At 42.7% G+C, this 18,457-nt stretch overlaps 1 protein-coding gene across 3 annotated transcripts in view; it reads left to right on the top strand.

The window, feature by feature from the left end:
* The window catches only part of PDZD9 (PDZ domain containing 9), a 32,991-nt gene that overhangs the window by 1,630 nt on the left and 12,904 nt on the right, over window positions 1-18,457 (top strand). For all 3 annotated transcript variants that reach the window (XM_070461002.1, XM_020899370.2, XM_070461004.1), the window contains exons 3-6: window positions 4,054-4,291; window positions 6,352-6,531; window positions 13,771-13,960; window positions 17,664-18,277. In XM_070461002.1, coding sequence (XP_070317103.1) covers window positions 4,261-4,291; window positions 6,352-6,531; window positions 13,771-13,960; window positions 17,664-18,057 — 795 coding nt within the window. In that variant the 5' untranslated portion in view covers window positions 4,054-4,260 and the 3' untranslated portion in view covers window positions 18,058-18,277. The remainder of the gene's footprint in view (window positions 1-4,053; window positions 4,292-6,351; window positions 6,532-13,770; window positions 13,961-17,663; window positions 18,278-18,457) is intronic.

Here is an 18,457-nt window from a genome sequence, read left to right as displayed (position 1 = left end):
ATAATGCATATCACATTACTGCAGGAATTTTTCACTGTTTGTTATTGTTTAAACACTGGAGAACTTTGGCGGAGTCATTTTCTTGGCTTCTTTCTGGTGTTTCTGCTGCCAAGTAATAGAAGAAACTCCAACTGTACAGTTCTAAATTCTCAAACAATGTCCACGGATGTTCACCATTGGGCCAGTTGAGAATCTCAGGGTGAAATATTGGAACACTTGCCTATTCTGACTGCAGCTAAGTGGAATTATGACTTGATTCTTGTGTTTAAAAAATACAAGCATAAATTCCTTCTTCTACCCAGGCATCCCTTCCTGTCCCTCCTACCTTTGCCCCTCCATAAGAGGTCTGAAAAATCTAAGCCTGAAACACAAAAACAACTATTACAAAGTTAAAAGAATTTAAAACTTTTTTTCTACCATATTAATAGCTGCACATCACTACATACAACAGCCACCTATCCTATTCCTTACCAATCAGGATGTGGGGTGAAAGGGGTGGGCAGGAACCAAATACGCTGTTTACAGATTTCCTATTAGTCCCAATAATTTGGGGCTGGTTTTAGCCTCCAGTTTGATTCTTGCTTGCCAGTGTAGTGTTTCAGAGTCCCAAGACTCTCAGGACAGGACAGATCAGTCTGTTCTCTATATCTCAGTCTAGATTTTTGTAGAGGCAAACCCTAGGGGTTAGGGAGACATGGTGTGATGGAGTAAAAAAGAATACAGAACCATATTTCAGTCCCACCCATGCTACTAACTTGAACCTGGGAAAGTCACATCACCTCTCTGGGCCTCTTTCCTCTATCTGACTAACAGACTCCCAGCGTCAGGCACTCCGTTTCAGGGATAGCACCTCCGCATCCTCTCACCTCTCTGCAGAGCAGCTAGAACTTTTGTATCCAGAGAGAAGATGAGCCCTGAGGCTGCAAAGGGCAGAAAGTCCTTAAGGACCCAGGAAGACAGAAGGTGCCCGGGAGGGAGCTATGCCAGCAGCCCAGAGTCACAAATAGTCACTCTGTGGTTTCTAAAGGGCTCTGGGCATGGCAGGCCTTGTCGTGATGGATGTTAGGCTTCAGCCCAGCAGAGGCTGAATCCAGAGAAGCCCTCAAGGAAAGCTGTGGAAGGGACTGTGCAATCACTCTTCTCTTTAAGGAGGATCTTTGGCCTGACAGGGTAAAGGATGCACTGCCTCCCTGGGGATCAGGTTCACCGTGCAGGCTAAGGATGTGGTGAAAGCACCATACATGTTCATCTGGGGTTTCTGGGGTTAGATGAAATGAAAGAGCTAAATCCAGAGGCTAGTAACTTGTGCAGGGGGTTCAAATATCATTTAGTCTCTTGGATTGGGTTCTGTGGAAGCTGACTTAGAGACAGATTATTGATTGCAGTGCAAGAAGTTTACTGATTTAATGATTACAGTGCAAGAAGTTTAGGGAGTGCTTTTAGGATCAACTCCTGTGGAGGAATGGAAGGAAACAGGACTGGGCAGAGGAAGCAGTTTGACTGTGGTGCAGTCACAAGAGGCTTTGGCAAGTCCACAGGGAGCTCTGAAGTGGTGACGGCTGTTCTGAGTTGTTCTGAGCTGGGGTAAAAGGGCCAACAAAGCCTTGATATCTCTGCTTGGACCAGTCATTGGACGCTAGTCACGGGGCATGACCTTGGGTAATGTGGCTCTTCAGCCAAAGACAATTCCTTGAGAGGGCTGACAGCTGAGGGCTGTCAACCTACAACCTCCCCAGTAACTGGGGCATCGGTCCTCCAGTCCTGAAGGGGGACAAGGTAGGACAGTGCAGCATTTGTTCTGAGAGCAGCACCTTCAGGACCCAGTGGAGTCTTTTCCTGTGGGAATAGGAAGGTTAATGGGACAAAACAGAACTCTTGCTGCTGTTGCTGTAGCTCACCTTAAGGTATAACCGACATACTCATCATTTCCTGCCTCTCCTATCCTTCCTAGATTCCTCTCACCCTCAGCACCTCTAGGTGGCTCACATGGTGGCATGGCCCAGACCTCCATCCCTAAGGGGGTTGAGCCTCTGGTTGCCATGGACCTCTGAGGCTGTGGCTGCTGAATTTGTCTATTTACTGTAAAATAGGGCAAAGGAGAACTGAGGCACCCAGGTAGATCATGTGGGTGCCAAGCCATTTTACTGCCGGTGAAAAACTGAACAATCATAGTGCTTCCCTGTGCCCAAGGCTATGTATGCTCCTCCTCTACAGGGGATGGGGTCCTCATTATTACCTGGGCAGCAGGTCCAGCTCCAGAATCCCGTCTTGGCGTCTACTCGTTCGTGCTGTCCCTGGCATAAGCTGTTGCAGGTTGGGTTCTCTGGGAATACTCTGAGTTGCAGGGCATTTACTGGGGAGTACTCTCCCATCTGTGGACAGAAGGAGGCAAGGCCTGGCAGAGGGAGAAGTCGGGTTGCCGAGCAGCGATAGGAGGACCTCAGAAGGTCCTTAGGGAACTCTGAAGCTGAGATGGCCCCTTACGGTTGTTCAAGTTGGGCTGAGGGAGCCAGGTTTTTTACCCTGTATCAATCGGTCACTGGTTGCTAGCTGCCTTGGGTAGGTGTGATCTCGGGCAAGGGCTCTCTTCAGCTAGTGGCAGGTTTGAGGTGGAAGAGAAGGAATAGATCCTTCAGTCCTGAAGGGGGATCTGGGCAGCACAGCATGGCATCCGCAACAGTTGGTACCTTTCAGTTCTACCAGTCAATGTGATCTTGGCATTCACTATAAAGAGTTTTCAGTCTGGGATGGAGGGAGGGTCCAGGGACCCTGTGCGCCAGGTCCCTCACAGGACCTTGAAGGCTGATGTACTTGATTCCTGCAAATGCTCACCATTCTCTACTGATAGGAAAATGGAGGGAAAGGATGCGTTTTATGACAGAATTAATTTAGTGTCTGGACAGAAGCCTCGCCAGACTGAAGGAGGAATCAGGCAATCTATCACAAGGAGCTACCTGCAGGAGATGCCTTGAGGCTGAGAGTAACAGGGAACAGGATGACATTTCCTTCTGAATAAGCCACTTGAGCACAAAATTTATTCAACAAGAAGTCTTCCCTGGTTAACTGGGTAAAGCCACAGAAGCAGCTGAATAAGCTGGGATCTCCCAGTTTACCATGGAAATCTTTGGACAGTGCTACACCTCACAGGTGCTTGATTACTGTTTGTTGAAGGCATGAACATAAGAGACTTTGCCTTTTGGTTTTATCAGAGTCCGGATGACAGTGCGTGCGTGCGTGTTAAGTCACTTCAGTTGTGTCTGACTCTGCAACCCTGTGGACTGTAACTCGCCAGGTTTCTCTGTCCATGGGATTCTCCAGAAGATGCTGGAGTAGGTTGCAAGGGATCTTCCCAACCCAGGGATCGAACCCTTGTCTCCAGCATCTGTCTGCATTGGTAGGAGAGTTCTTTACCATTAGCGCCACCCGGGAAGCCCAGGGATGACAGTACTGCATTATTTCATTGTTTTCTATTTCTTATAGAATTTATTTTTGATAACTTATACTTTCCTAAAATTGTTCACTTCATCTGTTTTTTAAATTTAAGTTCCAGGAGGATAGAGCCTGTGTTTGTTTTGTCTATTGTTGTGTCCTTTGCATCAGCAAAAACCATGGAGCAGGCTTCCAGTAAATATTTGTTGTGTGAGTGAATGTGTGTGTGGGCGGGGGGAATGGATTATTTTGGAAAAAAAGAAGGAAGAATTAATTCCTCTCCTAATCGTGACTCATTTTTTTCAGTCCACCCTTGGCCTTTTCTCATTCAAAACATTCATGAATAAAGTGCAGTTCCAAAGCAGTTGGCGCTGTTAATGTAACAGTGTTTGAAAATACCATTATTGGGAGCTCAGCAGGACATCTGTGCTCATCTATGAAGTAGTCATGATATTCTGCAGACCATTTACATCTCTGAGGCCCCCTCCTCTAGGTTTCCTCTACCCTCTCCATTTCAGTAGTTTCCAAGAATGGGTGATGAACCCACTGTGAGCCAGGCACTGTGTTAGTCCCGCAGAAGTTTTGTTTTTCTGCGCCAAAATTTCCATGTACTGCATTCTCCAGGGTCGGCTGAAGCACTGTGGTGACCGCACTGCCGCGCAACGTCTGGGAGGCGGCGTCGCAGCGCCCCCTGGGGGCCAGCTCGAGATCTCCTCGCCACCGGCTATCGATCCGCAGTGCGCCGGCTCCTGGTTCGAAACAGTTGGGAGATGGACTGACTCCAGCTTCCGCTCAGGGAGGCGCTCCTGAGCGGCCTAGCCTCCCAGGGCCATGAAGAAGTCTGTCCCGAAAAACGTTAAAGGTAACTGGGTATGTTCTGGAGACCAAGACTCCTTCACTTTTCCTCGTCTGTAAAATGGGGACATCACACTCTTGGCTTCTGAGATAGCGTCTCACCATCTTTTGTTTACCAAACTATAATTTACATACAGGAAGAGGCCCCCCCCCCCCTTTTTTAGTGTATAGCTCTGTGAATTTTGGTAATCATATATCCGCATTTAACCCCCTATAATCAGGACGTGGCGCTTCCACAACCCCTGAAGTTACCTTGTGATGCTCGTTTACTGCCAACCCCTTTTCCACCCCAGCTCCCGACACTTCTGATCTGTTTTCTATAGTTTTGCCCTTTCTACTGAGAATGTCACAAAAACGGAAGCATACAGTATGGAGTCTTTTGAATCTGGCTTCTTTCACTTAACCCTGCTGTCTTTTGTGACTGGGCTTCATAGATTATATCAGGAGCATGTTTAATTTGCAAGCTGAGGTTGGAACTCAGACCCTGTCTATGATGCCAGTTCTCTGTTTGCTCAGGAGCCATAGACTTGAGGAGGGAATGACCTGTTCCAAATTGCTCCTGTAATCCTGAAAAGTCTTGAAGATGGTGCCTTCTTTATACTAGGATTCTTGCCAGGAGAATCGCCATGGACAGAGGAACCTGGTTGGCTATAGTCCCCGGGGTCACAAAGAGTCAGACATGACTGAGTGATTAAGCACACACTTAATTTTCCTTCCAGTCAGAGAGCATCTGTGGTTGTGGGGAGGGTGAGGTTGGAGACAGGCAAGGACACTTGCTTGAAGTTGAAAGGACTGTGAAACCTCTGGAGATGTGGGAAGCGCCACCCCCAACAGTGGGGAGGACTCCTGAACCCACTCCCCCACCCCCAAACACTACAGTCACATGGATTTGGCAAAGGTTTGGCAACTAGCTGTTTGTCACTTCTTAAGGAAAAGTGCTGGCTGTGTGAAAGGCTGGAAGAGTGTGCTGAAAACAGGATTCCCCAGAAGCTTCCTGTGAACTGAAAATGAATCTCAGAAGCATCCTCTTGGAAAAGTAACTTGTTGTTCTAAAGCACTCCTCAGTCTCTGAAACTTTTCTTGTGAGATTTAGTTCTGTATAAAACATATTTCAATTCCTCACTACCCATTTTCCTGGATTTTCCTCCCAAATGCTTATTTTCTACTGTCCTTTTCCATTGACATTGTCATGACATGCTTGGGTGAAGGCAGTAACACTTTCTCTCTTCCAGTCTGGACCCCACAATCCATACAGCAGCCTGAGGTGTTTGTTTCTTTCTTTGAATGTGATCTTAGCTTGTCCTGCCAAGGTCGCTTCTAAGATTTTTTTAAAAATTTATTTATTTTACTTTACAATATTGTATTGGTTTTGCCACACATTGACTTGAATCCGCCATGGGTGTACCTGTCTAAGCTTTCCCAGTGAGGTAAAATGGCTGAGCAGCCTGTCTGCGACGGCTTTGCTCCTATCTGTCCCTTACTGGTCTCCTTTTATGTTCTTTCCTGTCTCAGAATCTTAGTTGTTCTCTTCCACCATACTTTGCTTAAAGGTCTCATATTGGGCCTTTCGACCTCAATTCAAATTTTACCTCCTCTGTGAGCCTTGACCCGTCTTCCCCACAGGAGACTTAACCTGTTGGTCACCCTCAGAGCTCTCTGTATTTTTCCTTCATAGCATGTGTTACAGTTTGTTGTTCAACCTATGTTTACACAGCTCATTGATATTTGTCTCCTTCACTCGGCTGGAAGATTCATGAGGGCAAGAAACACTTCAGTTTCCTAGCACACTGCCTGTATCAATAAATATTTGTTAAGTGAATGGATAATAACTAACTTTAATCAAACATCACAGTGTGCTAGGCACTGTGAAAAAGCCCTTTAACTGTCTCCTTTAATTCTCATAACAACCCTCTGAATGGGTATTTTTATTATCCTCACTTTACTGATGTGGAAACTAAGGAAGAGAGAGGTTAAGTCACGGCCCTAAGATTCTGGTGTTAGAACCCCAGTTACTACTGTCATGCTGATTTCTAGCAGAAAGACTAAAACGAATCTCTCCATTTTTAGGAAAACAAGTCAACCTCAAGGTCAAGCCATCTGTACACGACTTGAGCAAAACTCTTCAGACCAAGCTCACTGTGGGTACTCTGGGATTAGGCCTGATCATCATCCAGCATGGGCCCTACCTTCAGATCACCCACCTCATTACCAAGGGAGCTGCAGCCAGGGATGGAACACTCCAGCCAGGTGACTGTGATTTCCCCAGGCCTCCCGACCCGTCTACTCTGCCTCCCTTTCATCTGCCTGCAGGGAGACTCAGGTTGTTAGGTTCCAGTGTAACAGTGATGATGGTGACATTGTTTGAAGGCTTTCAGTGGGCAAGCCAGCTGCTACTACTTGTATAACCCTCCCTGTATTCACTCGTTGAATTCTTTTATTTATTTGTTTTTGGCTGCTCTGTTGCTGTGCGGGCTTTTCTGTAGTGGTGAGCAGGGTCTCCTCTCCTGTCGCAGTGCTTGAGCTTCTCACTGGAGGTGGCTTCTCTTGTTGTGAGGCATGGGACTGAGGGCGCACATGCTCCAGTCGTGGCTCCTGAGCTCTAGAGCCCAGGCTCAGTAGCTGCGGCACACGAACTTAGGTGCTTCACGGCACGTGGAATCTTTGCAGCTCAGGAATTGAACCCAGGACTCCTGCTTCGGTAGGTGGATTCTTTACCACTGAGCCATCAGGGAAGCCCTATTTATTGAATTCTTATAATAACCCTTTAGGTAGGAACTGTGGTTATCATCCACCTGTTGCAGATGAGGAAACTAAGGCTCAGTGAGACTCAGTTCCTTTTCCAGGTTCACCTCCATCTAGAAGGGATTCATATACAGGAATAATGTCACTCCAGCATTTATGGCTCTGTATGGATAAGGCTTTCTTCTTTTGTAGGCAGTGTGAATCATCATTAATGTTTAGATGTGTGATCTCATTTCACCCGGCTGACAATCCCCAAGGTAGATTCTGCATTAAACCGATATACAGATGAGGAAACAGATATTTAGTAACTTGTGCGTTGTCACACCAAGGAGTGGAGATTTGAACGCTGTCTTTGTCTGTACTTCCCTGCTTCTCTTGTCTGTAGATGAATGAATTTTCCATCCATTTCAAGACATTTTCCCAGTGCCTTCTCTGGGCTGTGCTCAGGAGTCAGGGACACACAGTGGGATGGTAAGGTGGTGGAAGGAAAAACCATTCAGTGCGAGCCGGCCTGAATTCAGGCCCAGGCTGTACCTCTTTTGTGGGTTCTTTGACCTTGGACAAAGTCCTTTAACTTTCCTGGCCTTACTCACCTCATCTCTAAATTGGGAAATACCACCTTTGTCAGAAGTTGCTAGTATTTGATGAGATAATCTTTATGAAAATGCTTGGAGAGCCACAGTGCTATGGAAATATTGGCAATCCTTTCTCTAAGGCTGTTCTTAGAGATTCTCCAGACTTGTATCTTGTTTTGTTGTTAACCAAAAATGATTGTGTATTGGCCAAAGTATTGGCTAATATTTTTGCATCAGGTCACCTGATGCAAAGAGCTGACTCATTGAAAAGGACCCTGATGCTGAGAAAGATTGAGGGCAGGAGGAGAAGGGGATGACAGAGGATGAGATAATAGGATGGCATCATCGACTCAATGGACATGAGCTTGAGCAACCTCCAGGAAATGGTGAGGGACAGGGAAGCCTGGCATGCTGCAGTCCATAGGGTTGCAAAGAGTAGGACATGAGTTAGTGACTGAACAACAACAATAAAAGTGATTGTGGTACCACAGCCCTAGTGGATTAAACCACTGGTTTGCAACTCTGGTTACTTACTCGAATCACCTGGAGACCTTTAAAATAAAAATGGCTTGGTCCCATCTCCCCAGAGGTTCTGATTCAGTTGGTTTGGGGACAGGGCAGTTCATGGTTTAAAAGCTTCTCAGGTTATTCTAATTGTAGTTAGGGTTAAAGGCAGTGGATTAAGGAATTAAGTGGATCAATGATGCTGTTATGAAAGTTTACCTCACCTTAAAATCCAAAGCATTTTCTCCACATATCACTATTTGGTGCTGGGGAAGAACCTGCTAGAAAGAAAGTTCTGGACTTTGAATCCAACAGAACTCTAGGCCAGGTCCCATGGGCCTCTTCTTCCTGTTCTCCTTAGATTTTCTGGAGTTAGGAGACAGACGCTGGTTGATAAGCAGAGTGCACACTCATTGGAGTGGGATGGGAGTATGCTTTCATGAAACAGAATCTCCTGGTGGGGGTCATAGTTAGTGGGCTCCTGGAGGTCAGAGGCAGTCTTGAATTCATCTTTTAATGAATTCAAGGGACTTAACATTAGCACTGGTGCATTTATTATGCCTGTGCTTGATAAATGAAGAGTAAGTGAGCATTTGTTCTAGGCATTTTGCAAGGTGTTTCCACATCTATTATCTAATCTTTGCAACACTCCTAGAAGGTAGATAACAAAATACAGAGGCTCAGAGAGATGAATTAAATTGTTTAGTAGAGAGCTAAGTGGGTGGTCTAAGCTGATTTGAACCCATGTCTGCCCATGTCTGCTTAGAAAGCCCATACCTTTGACTAGAAAAGAGATTGCAATATGGAGTAAGTCCAGAGCCCCAGATCTCTTCATGACAAGTCAGGCACTTCTCTTCAAGGTCTAGGATTCAAAGGTTCTGTAACTCAGTCCCTTTGACAATGATTATGAGATTTTGAGAGCTGATGGTCCTAGAAACCTGATTTTTTTTTTAACCCCGTTACCTCCCAGCCCCATTATTTCTTATGTGCTTTGAATTTCTCTTCTTTTGGTGTTTCTTAATAGGGGTTCATCTTGATTTCCTAATTTATTTTGGCTAAACTTTAAAATCCTTTTGGCCAGCATAGTTTTTAGCAAACTCTGATATCCAGAATCTTAAGAAATTAATATAGCATTTTTCTTTTCTTGGAGAAATTAATATAGATTTGAAGGTAAAAATTATGTACTGGTCACCAGCCTTACTAGGCCACATTAATTCAATAAGCGTTTCCTGAATGCCTGCTGTGTGCATGCATCAGGCACTGGGGTGTAATGGTGAGCCAGTCATACGTGGTCTTGAATCACACAGAGCTTATGGAATTTATAGCCTAGTTGAGAGAAATGGGAGAAAAATAAAATCTACTTTTTGGTAGTGGCTTGGCTGCTGAAAAATTGATTAAATATAGATAACTGGGACAGTTTATACAATGTGGTTCCTTCAGCCCATTAAAACAAAAAATGTATAATATTAATATTTATGAATGCCAAATTGGTGCTTCTTTATGAAAGACAATGTTAATGTCTCTTGCTAGAATAATCATATTCATACAATGACACCTTTGGTTTATAGCCAGGATGGTCAGGCAATTAAGCTGTTTATTTTCTGCCCTCTCGATAAGTCACCTTTTTAACAACATAATTAAGCAGCATGTCAAGCCATAGCTTTCAGCTCTAAACACCCCTTTTAACATTAGGCAAGTAAGCTTATCCCGAGAGGGTTTCTTTTTTTTACATTTTAATTAACCTCTATAGGGTGAACAGCTGTTTCAGATTATACAATCTCTAGGTAGCTGGGAGAAGCCCTGTTTCATTCTGAAATTAGCCACAGCTGTCTTTAAAGACCAAAGTAGAAGCTTTTCTCCACCCATCTCAGTATTCATTTTCTTTAAAACTGTGACCTTTGTTTCTGATAGAATCAAGCACTATGGAAATTTGTCTTTGGTGTTCCTTGGAGGCTTCCTTTAGGATCAGCATAATTTCCAATTATAGCAGAGTAAGGAGTAGTGCTTCCCAGGTGAGACTCAGTGGTAAAGAATCCACCTGCCGATGCAGGAGACACGGGAGATGCAAGTTTGACACCTGGGTTGGGAAAAACCCCTGGAGGAGGAAATGGCTACCCACTCCAGGATTCTTGCCTGGAAAATTCCATGGACAGAGAAGCCTGGTGGACTACAGTCCATGGAGTCACAAAGAGTTGGGAAGTAGTGATAGAGAAAGTACTTCATCTTGACTCTTTTCTACTCTGAGGTTAGACCTCAGCTGTCTTAGAATGAGGTGATTGAGGGATCCCTAGCTTCCCATGCACAGCGGGGTGAACATTCTTTGGGACTTATTAGGGTCACTTTATCTGACGTTAGCTCTGAAGTCTCTATGACCATGTGGCAGGATGATAGTACTTGTATGAGCTGATAACTAAGATTTTATTTACCCAATGTGACTCTGTCCTTAAAAATCAGTTTCCCTGTATTCCTTCTTCTCTTGCTAGATGCCCTTATACCAGTCAGGGGTCTTAACTGCAATCAATAAAGAAGTTCTATTGTTGTTGTTGTTCAGTCTCTTTAAAATGTTATGTCCAACTCTTTGCAACCCCATGGACTGTAGCACACCAGGCTTCCCTGTCATTTACCATTTCCCAGAGTTTGCTCAAACTCATATCCTTTGAGTTAGTGATGCCATCCAAACATCTCATCCCCTGTTGTCTCCTTCTCCTGCCTTCAACCTTTCCCAGCATCAGGGTCTTTTCAAATGAGTGGACTCTTTGCATCAGGTGGCCAAAGTATTGCCCTTCCAGCATCAGTCCTTCAAATGAATATTGAGGGTTGATGTCCTTTAGGATTGACTGGTTTGATTTCCTTGCTGTCCAAGGGACTCTCAAGAGTCTTCTCCAGCACCACATTTCAAAAGCGTCAATTCTTCAGCACTCAGCCTTCTTCATGGTCCCCGCCTCTCACATCCATACACGACTACTGGAAAAACTATAGCTTTGATTATACAGATTTTTGTTGGCAAACTGATGTCTCTGATTTTTAATACTCTGTCTAGCTCTGTCATAGCTTTTCTTCCCGGAAACAAGCATCTTCTAATTTCATGGCTGCAGTCACTGTCTGCAGTAAATTTGGAGTCCAAGAAAATAAAGTCTGTCACTGTTTCCTTTGTTTCCCCATTTATTTACCATGAAGTGGTGGAACTGGAAGCCATGATCTTAGTTTTTTGAATGCTGAGATTTAAGCCAGCTTTTTCACTCTCCTTTTCACTTTCATCAAGAGGCTCTTAGTTCCTCTTCACTTTCTGCCATAAGGATGATGTCATCTGCATATCTGATTTCTCCCAGCAATCTTGATTCCAGCTTGTGATTCATCCAGCCCAACATTTCGCATAATATACTCTGCATAGAAGTTAAATAAGCAGGGTGACAACATACTGTCTTCTCGTACTCCTTAACCAATTTGGAACCAGTTTGTTGTTCCATGTCCGGTTCTAACTGTTGCTTCTTGACATGCATTTAGGTTTTGGAGGAGGCAGGTAAGGTGGTCTGATGTTCCCATCTCTTTAAGAATTTTTCAGTTTGTTGTGACCCACATAATTAGTCACAGGCTTTGGCGTAGTCAGTGAAGCAGATGTTTTTCTGGAATTCTCTGGCTTTTCTATGATCCAGAGGATGTTGGCAATTTGATCTCTGGTTCCTCTGCCTTTTCTAAATCCAGCTTGAACATCTGAAAGTTCTCAGTTCACATACTGTTGAAGCCTAGCTTGTAGAATTTTGAGCATTACTTTGCTAGCATGTGAGATGAGTGCAATTGTGTGATAGTTTGAACATTCTTTGGCATTTCTTTTCTTTGGGAGTGGAATGAAAACTGACCTTTTCCAGTCCTGTGGCCACTGCTGAGTTTTCCAAATTTGCTGGCATATTGAGTGCAGCACTTTCACAGCATCATCTTTTAGGATCTGAAATAGCTCAGCTGGAATTCCATCACCTCCACTAGCTTTGCTCATAGTAATACTTCCTAAGGCCCACTCGACTTTGCACTCCAGGATGTCTGGCTCTAGCTGAGTGATTAACCATCGTGGGTTATCTGGGTCATGAAGATCTTTTTTGTATAGTTCTGTGTATTCTTGCCGCCTCTTCTTAGTATCTTCTGCTTCTGTTAGGTCCAAACTGTTTCTGTCCTTTATTGTGCCTGTCTTTGCATGAAATGTTCCCTTGTTATCTCTAATTTTCTTGAAGAGAGCTCTAGTCTTTCCCATTCTGTTGTTTTCCTCTCTTTCTTTACATTAATCATTGAGGAAGGCTTTCTTATCTCTCCTTGCTATTCTTTGAAACTCTACATTCAGATGGGTATATCTTTCCTTTTCTCCTTTCCCTTTCGCTTTTCTTCCTTTCTCAGCTATTTGTAAGGCCTCCTCAGACAACCACTTTGCTGTTTTGCATTTCTTTTTCTTAGGGATAGTTTTGATCACCGCCTCCTGTGCAATGTTACAAACCTTCGTCCATAGTTCTTCAGGCACTCTGTGTATCAGATCTAATCCCTTGAATCTATTTCTCACTTCCACTGTATAATCATAAGGGATTTGATTTAGGTCATACCTGAATGGCCTAATGGTTTTTCCTACTTTCTTCAAGCTCTCCCTTGAAGTTTAAAGAACTTTCTTCAAGTTCTGTAAAGGCACTGAATTTAGAACATTTAATCTGACAGAATTCCTGGAAAGCCTTGAGAACCAGGTTTGGAAAATGATGAGAGAACAAAAGACCATGGAAACTGGGTGCTCCTGTCTCTTCTCTGTATCACCTGCTTCAGGTTTAGTGACCCAGGGGGACTGACCAATAGCTGGACCTAGTCTGCATGTCCATGCCTTAGCTGCTGGGTACAAATGAATAAATTGGGTCTATTTAACATCCAGTTGGGAGGTCCAGCGACGTGGCTGTCAAGATGTGGTTCTCTTTCCGTCTGCTGGGGCCTCAGAAGCTGCATGGCTGGCCATCATACTCCCCTCCCTGTTCAGCTCTGTCCTACGATAGGAGACCTAGGTGTCAAATCCCTTTGAGCTTCCATACTCTCTGCATACACATCTTCAACTTAATTAAAGCATGCTAAATGTCCAGTGTTATATGTAGAATTACTTGCTCAATGAATACTGCATAAGGAAAGAATATTAAACTGAAAGGCTTGATGTTTAATATGGTCTGCTTACTGTGGAGGGCATTGGCAATGGCCAGGCAGGTATAATATAAAGTAGGTCATTTGTTCACTTAGTGTAAGTGATTTTTTTCTTTAACAGTAGTAGAGCCATTTATTTTACTTGAAACAAGCACATTTTTAGAATCTTCAAGGATGGTTCAGATTATAAATCATTTTTAGCCTCTGTCACACCAAGGACTTCTGAAATGTTCTAAAAACATGCTATAATATCTACCATTACACTGACTATTAAGAAACATCTTGCATGTATTCATTATTCACTGACAGGATCATTTTTTTTTTTTATTAAATAAAGTTTGAAGCCTGGTTTTGGTTCAAAATGAACCAACAATGTGAACCTATAAAATGAAATACTTCACACACACACAAAAAAAACCCACAGGAAGAAACATTGCACGTTGAAGACAGAAATGGCATGATCTTTTTTAAACCATCATCTTAATTTTACTTAATTTTTTCCCTTTTTCAGGTGATGTTTTGATTAGTGTTGGCTATGCAAATGTGTTAGGTTATACTCTTCGAGAATTTTTAAAGCTTCTGCAACATATCACCATAGGAACAATACTACAAATAAAAGTTTACCGAGATTTTATAGACATACCCCAAGAATGGCAAGAAATATATGATTTAATCCCTGAGACCAAATTCCCAATCACACGGTAAGTAGTTAAGTTTAGGAAATCTTTGTTATACTACAGAATTCCCCAGGGTCTATGAAGCACAGTCTTTGTTAAATGTGAGAATTATCAATTGGACCTTGTAGGAGGAATTAATGACACTGTCACAGTTCAGTGGGTTTCTAAATCCTTTTGGAAGGTACAATCTGTAGGACCTAATATGAGGCAGAATGATAAAGGCAAGAAAGAGCCTTGGACATGGAGTTTAAAAAGGACCAAACTACCTAGTGGCAACTCTGCCTTCAAACCTAGATATGTGACTCCCCCTTTTCCAATGTTAGCCCTTAAACATGTGCTGTGAATCCCTTTCCTCATTTGTTTCCAGCATATTCAGTTCTCTCTCTGGATCCTTCTCAATAACCATTAAGCCTGTTTAAAACTCTTCCATCTCAGCAAAGCCCACTTTAATTCCACTCCCCTCTCCTTTCCTTACCAGCCACTGTCCTGTCCCTTGACTCCAAAGCTGTTGAAAGAGTTGTATTAAACATTACCAGTTCCCCAGGAGACACCACATCCCACCTTGGTGCAGACCTTGGCTGAGAGCCCTTTACCCCAAGGTCACCTGCAACCTTCATACTGCTGATTTCAGTGGACTCCTCTCAGTCTCTAATTTTGCCTGGCTTCTGAGCAGCAGCAGGCACTTTACAACCTCCCACCTCAACTCTTGTTGAAATATAATCTTCCCCAGACTTCTGGAGTACCATACTCCCTTATCTCCTTTTGTCACTTCCTCGTGATTGCCTTTTACCAAGCCTTGTCTTTGGCTTTCTTCTCTCAATCTGCTAAGCAAACTCCTTGGTTTCTATTAGTATTCATATATTAATAATTTCCAAATTGTATTATCTCCAAACTTGTATAAACATCCACTTGATATCTGTATCATAAACCTGTTAAACTCATTATGCCTAAAATAAAAAGCCAGTTTGCCATTGTCTTAGTGGGAGAGCATTTGCTTAGTCAAACAAGTCAAATTTAAGGGCTGGCTTGATTTCTCTATCTCCTTTTTCTTTAAGTGGCACATTTAGTGTTCTGATCCAAGAGTTACTGTTATTAATTCTGACCAGGTCCCTAAGCACTAACTGTACAGCTGTGTACCTTTGCTTATTGGGATGTGCTCAAAGAAGTGTGGCTAGGGGCTCTTTACTAAGATTAAAAAATGGCCCATATTACTTCAGAGTCCAGCTTGTGGCCACGGGGACTGATATGGTTCACAGATATGCTTTGCTTATCCCCCTCACTGTTTTAGACAGTGTTGAGAGAAAGGAGGATATATAGGAGAGCTTTTTCCAGGGGCCAGTAATACTCTTATTACTTGACCTGGGTGGTAGCTACCAAGGTGTTCAGAATTTTTTTTTCATTCAACTTACTTGCATTTTTCTGTTTCAAAAAAATTTTAATGAAAAAAAATTGAATTGCTAAATTTACAAATCTAAGATTTCATGGAAAGAATCATCATCTCTGGTTTCTCCTGAAAAACAAAAGATGGGCTCATGTCCCCACATGGTAACAGTGGACTAGAGCTGGATAGCAGTTGTTCCCTTCAGATCAGATACAGAATGGGGAAAATTTTTCTCTCAATAACTAAACCAATCCTGCTTTGATTAAAAATCATTAATGATAATACTGGACTTATTGTTTACTATGTGATGGACACCGCTTTACAAGCGTTGTACCACTTAATCCTCAGGACAGTTCTATTTATCCTCGTTTTCCAGATAAGAAAACTGAAGCCAACAGAGTATGTAAACTTGCCAGAGGCCACAGGGCTAAGTAGTATACGTCTGTGTTCAGAGCAGCAACATCCAATAAGAATTCTCTGTGCTAGTGGAAATGATCTGTATCTGTGCCATTCCGTGTGGTAACCATTAGCCACAGGTGGCTGCTAAGCTCCTGAGATGTGAAGATTTGTAACTGAGGAATTTTAAATTAATTCAAGTTTAATCAGTTTAAATTTAGCAGCCACACATAGCTGGTGGACCCTGTATTGGAGAGTTCAGCTCCGGAAACTGAGCTCTTCACCATTTGCTTATGGAACAACTACATTCTAAGTAGAGTTTGAGATTCAGAATATTAAAAATCTAGGGATGGCAGGTTGGCCATTCAAAAGCAAACACAGAATACAATTTAAGTTATGAGGCTAAAATCCACAAACTTAGAACACCACCAATCATGTTCTGAATCCCTTAATTAAGCAAAGGGCTTAAAGCTAAGGCATGTTAGCACCTTATGCGGAAAAGGGTGAGGAAGGGGCAGAAGGGGAACGAAAAGGTTTATTTCGCAAAGTTGTAAGGCTTCTTTCAGGAGCAGATAGCACTGAGTGCACAATTCGCCATGTGATGCTCTGGGCAGGCCTAGTGAAATTAAAAACTGTTTCCAGCGAACCCTGACCTATGCTGACTTGTGGCATTTCTATCTAATGCCAGTTTAATAAGAACCTGGCTCTGCCACCTGTCTTTATGGTGATCTAATACAGCTACAAAGAAGGTCCTTTGAGTCTGAAGGCAAACTGTTCTAGTCCTGAGATCTGCTGAATCTCCTTGCATGGCACTACATCAAAGATTACAGAAAATTGTACAATTTAAGACTAGTGGCTTTCAGAAAAAAATGACTCAATACCAAATGCTATTACCAGAAGAGACAAACTTTAGGGAAGATCTGTTCAGATCCTTAGGAGCAAGCAAACAAACCAAAAAAACCCACAAACAGGCCTCCAAGGATGTTAGGGAAAACATTAGTAAGTCTGATAGGTTGGAGGGGCTGGGGTAGGCAAGAAATCCATTTCCTATTAGCAGGACAGAAGGTAACGGAGGTTCATAATTACAAATATTTAGTTTTGGATCTGCTGGCTAATAGCACCAGAATGAGGGGTAGCATGTGACAGCTTTTGTTCAGGAAAATAATAGCAGGTGCATGTGCTACAGGCATTAGAAAAGTTCAAGAACCCTGTTGGCAAACTAAAAAAAAAATAGAATCTTCACAAGTTTTTGGATGGCAACAGCAAGGTGGAATAGTGCATGATGACACATCTGGGTGGAAGGGTATTCTACATATCCACATTTGTAAACCCAATTGAGAAGCAAAGAATGATGCTCAGGAGCAAAAATAAGATTCAGAAGAATAACCAATGATAAGCATATTGAAAATCTTTGAGGCCCATTATTTCTGGACACCTCCTTGGAAATCAGTAATATTCTATTATTGCTGATCCCATGAGACCCATGAAAACTGAGTTCCATGGGTGAGATGGCTACACTGACCTGTTATTCTGTGTGAGGGGAAATCAACCCACCCTTTAAGGCCTGCTAATATTCTGGTCAGTAGTCTCACTTAAGTCTGTGCACAGCTTTTTAAAGTAATGTGAAATAATTTAGGGAAGAATTTGATTTCCATTTAGGAATGTAAACAAATTTAAAGGTAATTTAAACAAATTTAAAGAGGATCTTAGTTCCTCTACCAGGCACTGAACCTGAGCCCTTGGCAGTGAAAGTATGGAGTTCTAACCATTGGACTGCCAGGGAATTCCATAAGGGTAATTTTTAAGAGAAGATTTTCAATAACAGACAGGTAGTGCCAAAGCTAAACTGTATTTTTTCTTTTATGATCCAAAGCAGGTTATAAGACATCTTTTGATAATGAATGTGTAGACATTAAGAATCCATTTCATTCACTAGTCTTTCCATTTCAGCACAACAAAGAAAATTGAGGAGGCAAAAGATATCGGATCTGTCACAAGCAGTGATGATGATGAAGCTTTTGATACAAGACTTAAGTACTATAAATATCCACAGTCCACTGGACATTACCCTGTAAGGAGACCAATGTCTATCTCCAGAGAATGGCATGGATATAAAAAGAATAACCATGTAATGTGTGTAGGAAAAGACATTAACTGTGATGTGATGATCCACAGAGATCACAAGAAAGAAGTGAGGGCCCCTTCTCCCTACTGGACCATGGTGAAGCAAGACAATGAAATCTCCTCCTCCTCCTCAACCTCCTCCACCTCAGATGCATTTTGGCTGGAAGACTGTACCCCTGTTGCAAAGGGCAGTGGTGAACCAGTATCACGATTTGGTTAGGCAGCAGTTTTCAAATCTGTGACCACAGAAGCATTTATCTTGAAAACACCCATTTTTTTGGTGCACTTTTGAGTGTTAGGTTGATAAATACTTGAAAGAGAGACTAGAAACAGAAGAGGGAGAAGATGAGAGGGGAAAAAAAAAAAACACACCAAAATTGTGCCACAGTGAAGATAAACATAAAAAATGAAGCAGTGCAAATATAGGCTACAGCTAACAGGTAATATATATTTTACACAAATAACTCTTTTGGAAAAAAGGCAAAAGGGGGTAAAACCCAGATCATTTAACTGTTCTTACCCAAGAATACAGACTTTTAACTGCTTTTATCTTTAAAAGCCAATAATAATCTGGAGATAGTTACTCTGATAGCCACTTAAGCCTTAATTTTAAGTTTCTC

The sequence above is a fragment of the Odocoileus virginianus genome, chromosome 33 (genome assembly GCF_023699985.2).
Source record: "Odocoileus virginianus isolate 20LAN1187 ecotype Illinois chromosome 33, Ovbor_1.2, whole genome shotgun sequence".
NCBI lineage: Eukaryota > Metazoa > Chordata > Mammalia > Artiodactyla > Cervidae > Odocoileus > Odocoileus virginianus.
The sequence above is the reverse complement of the archived record's forward strand: the minus strand, read 5'-3'. Positions and strand labels throughout refer to the sequence as shown.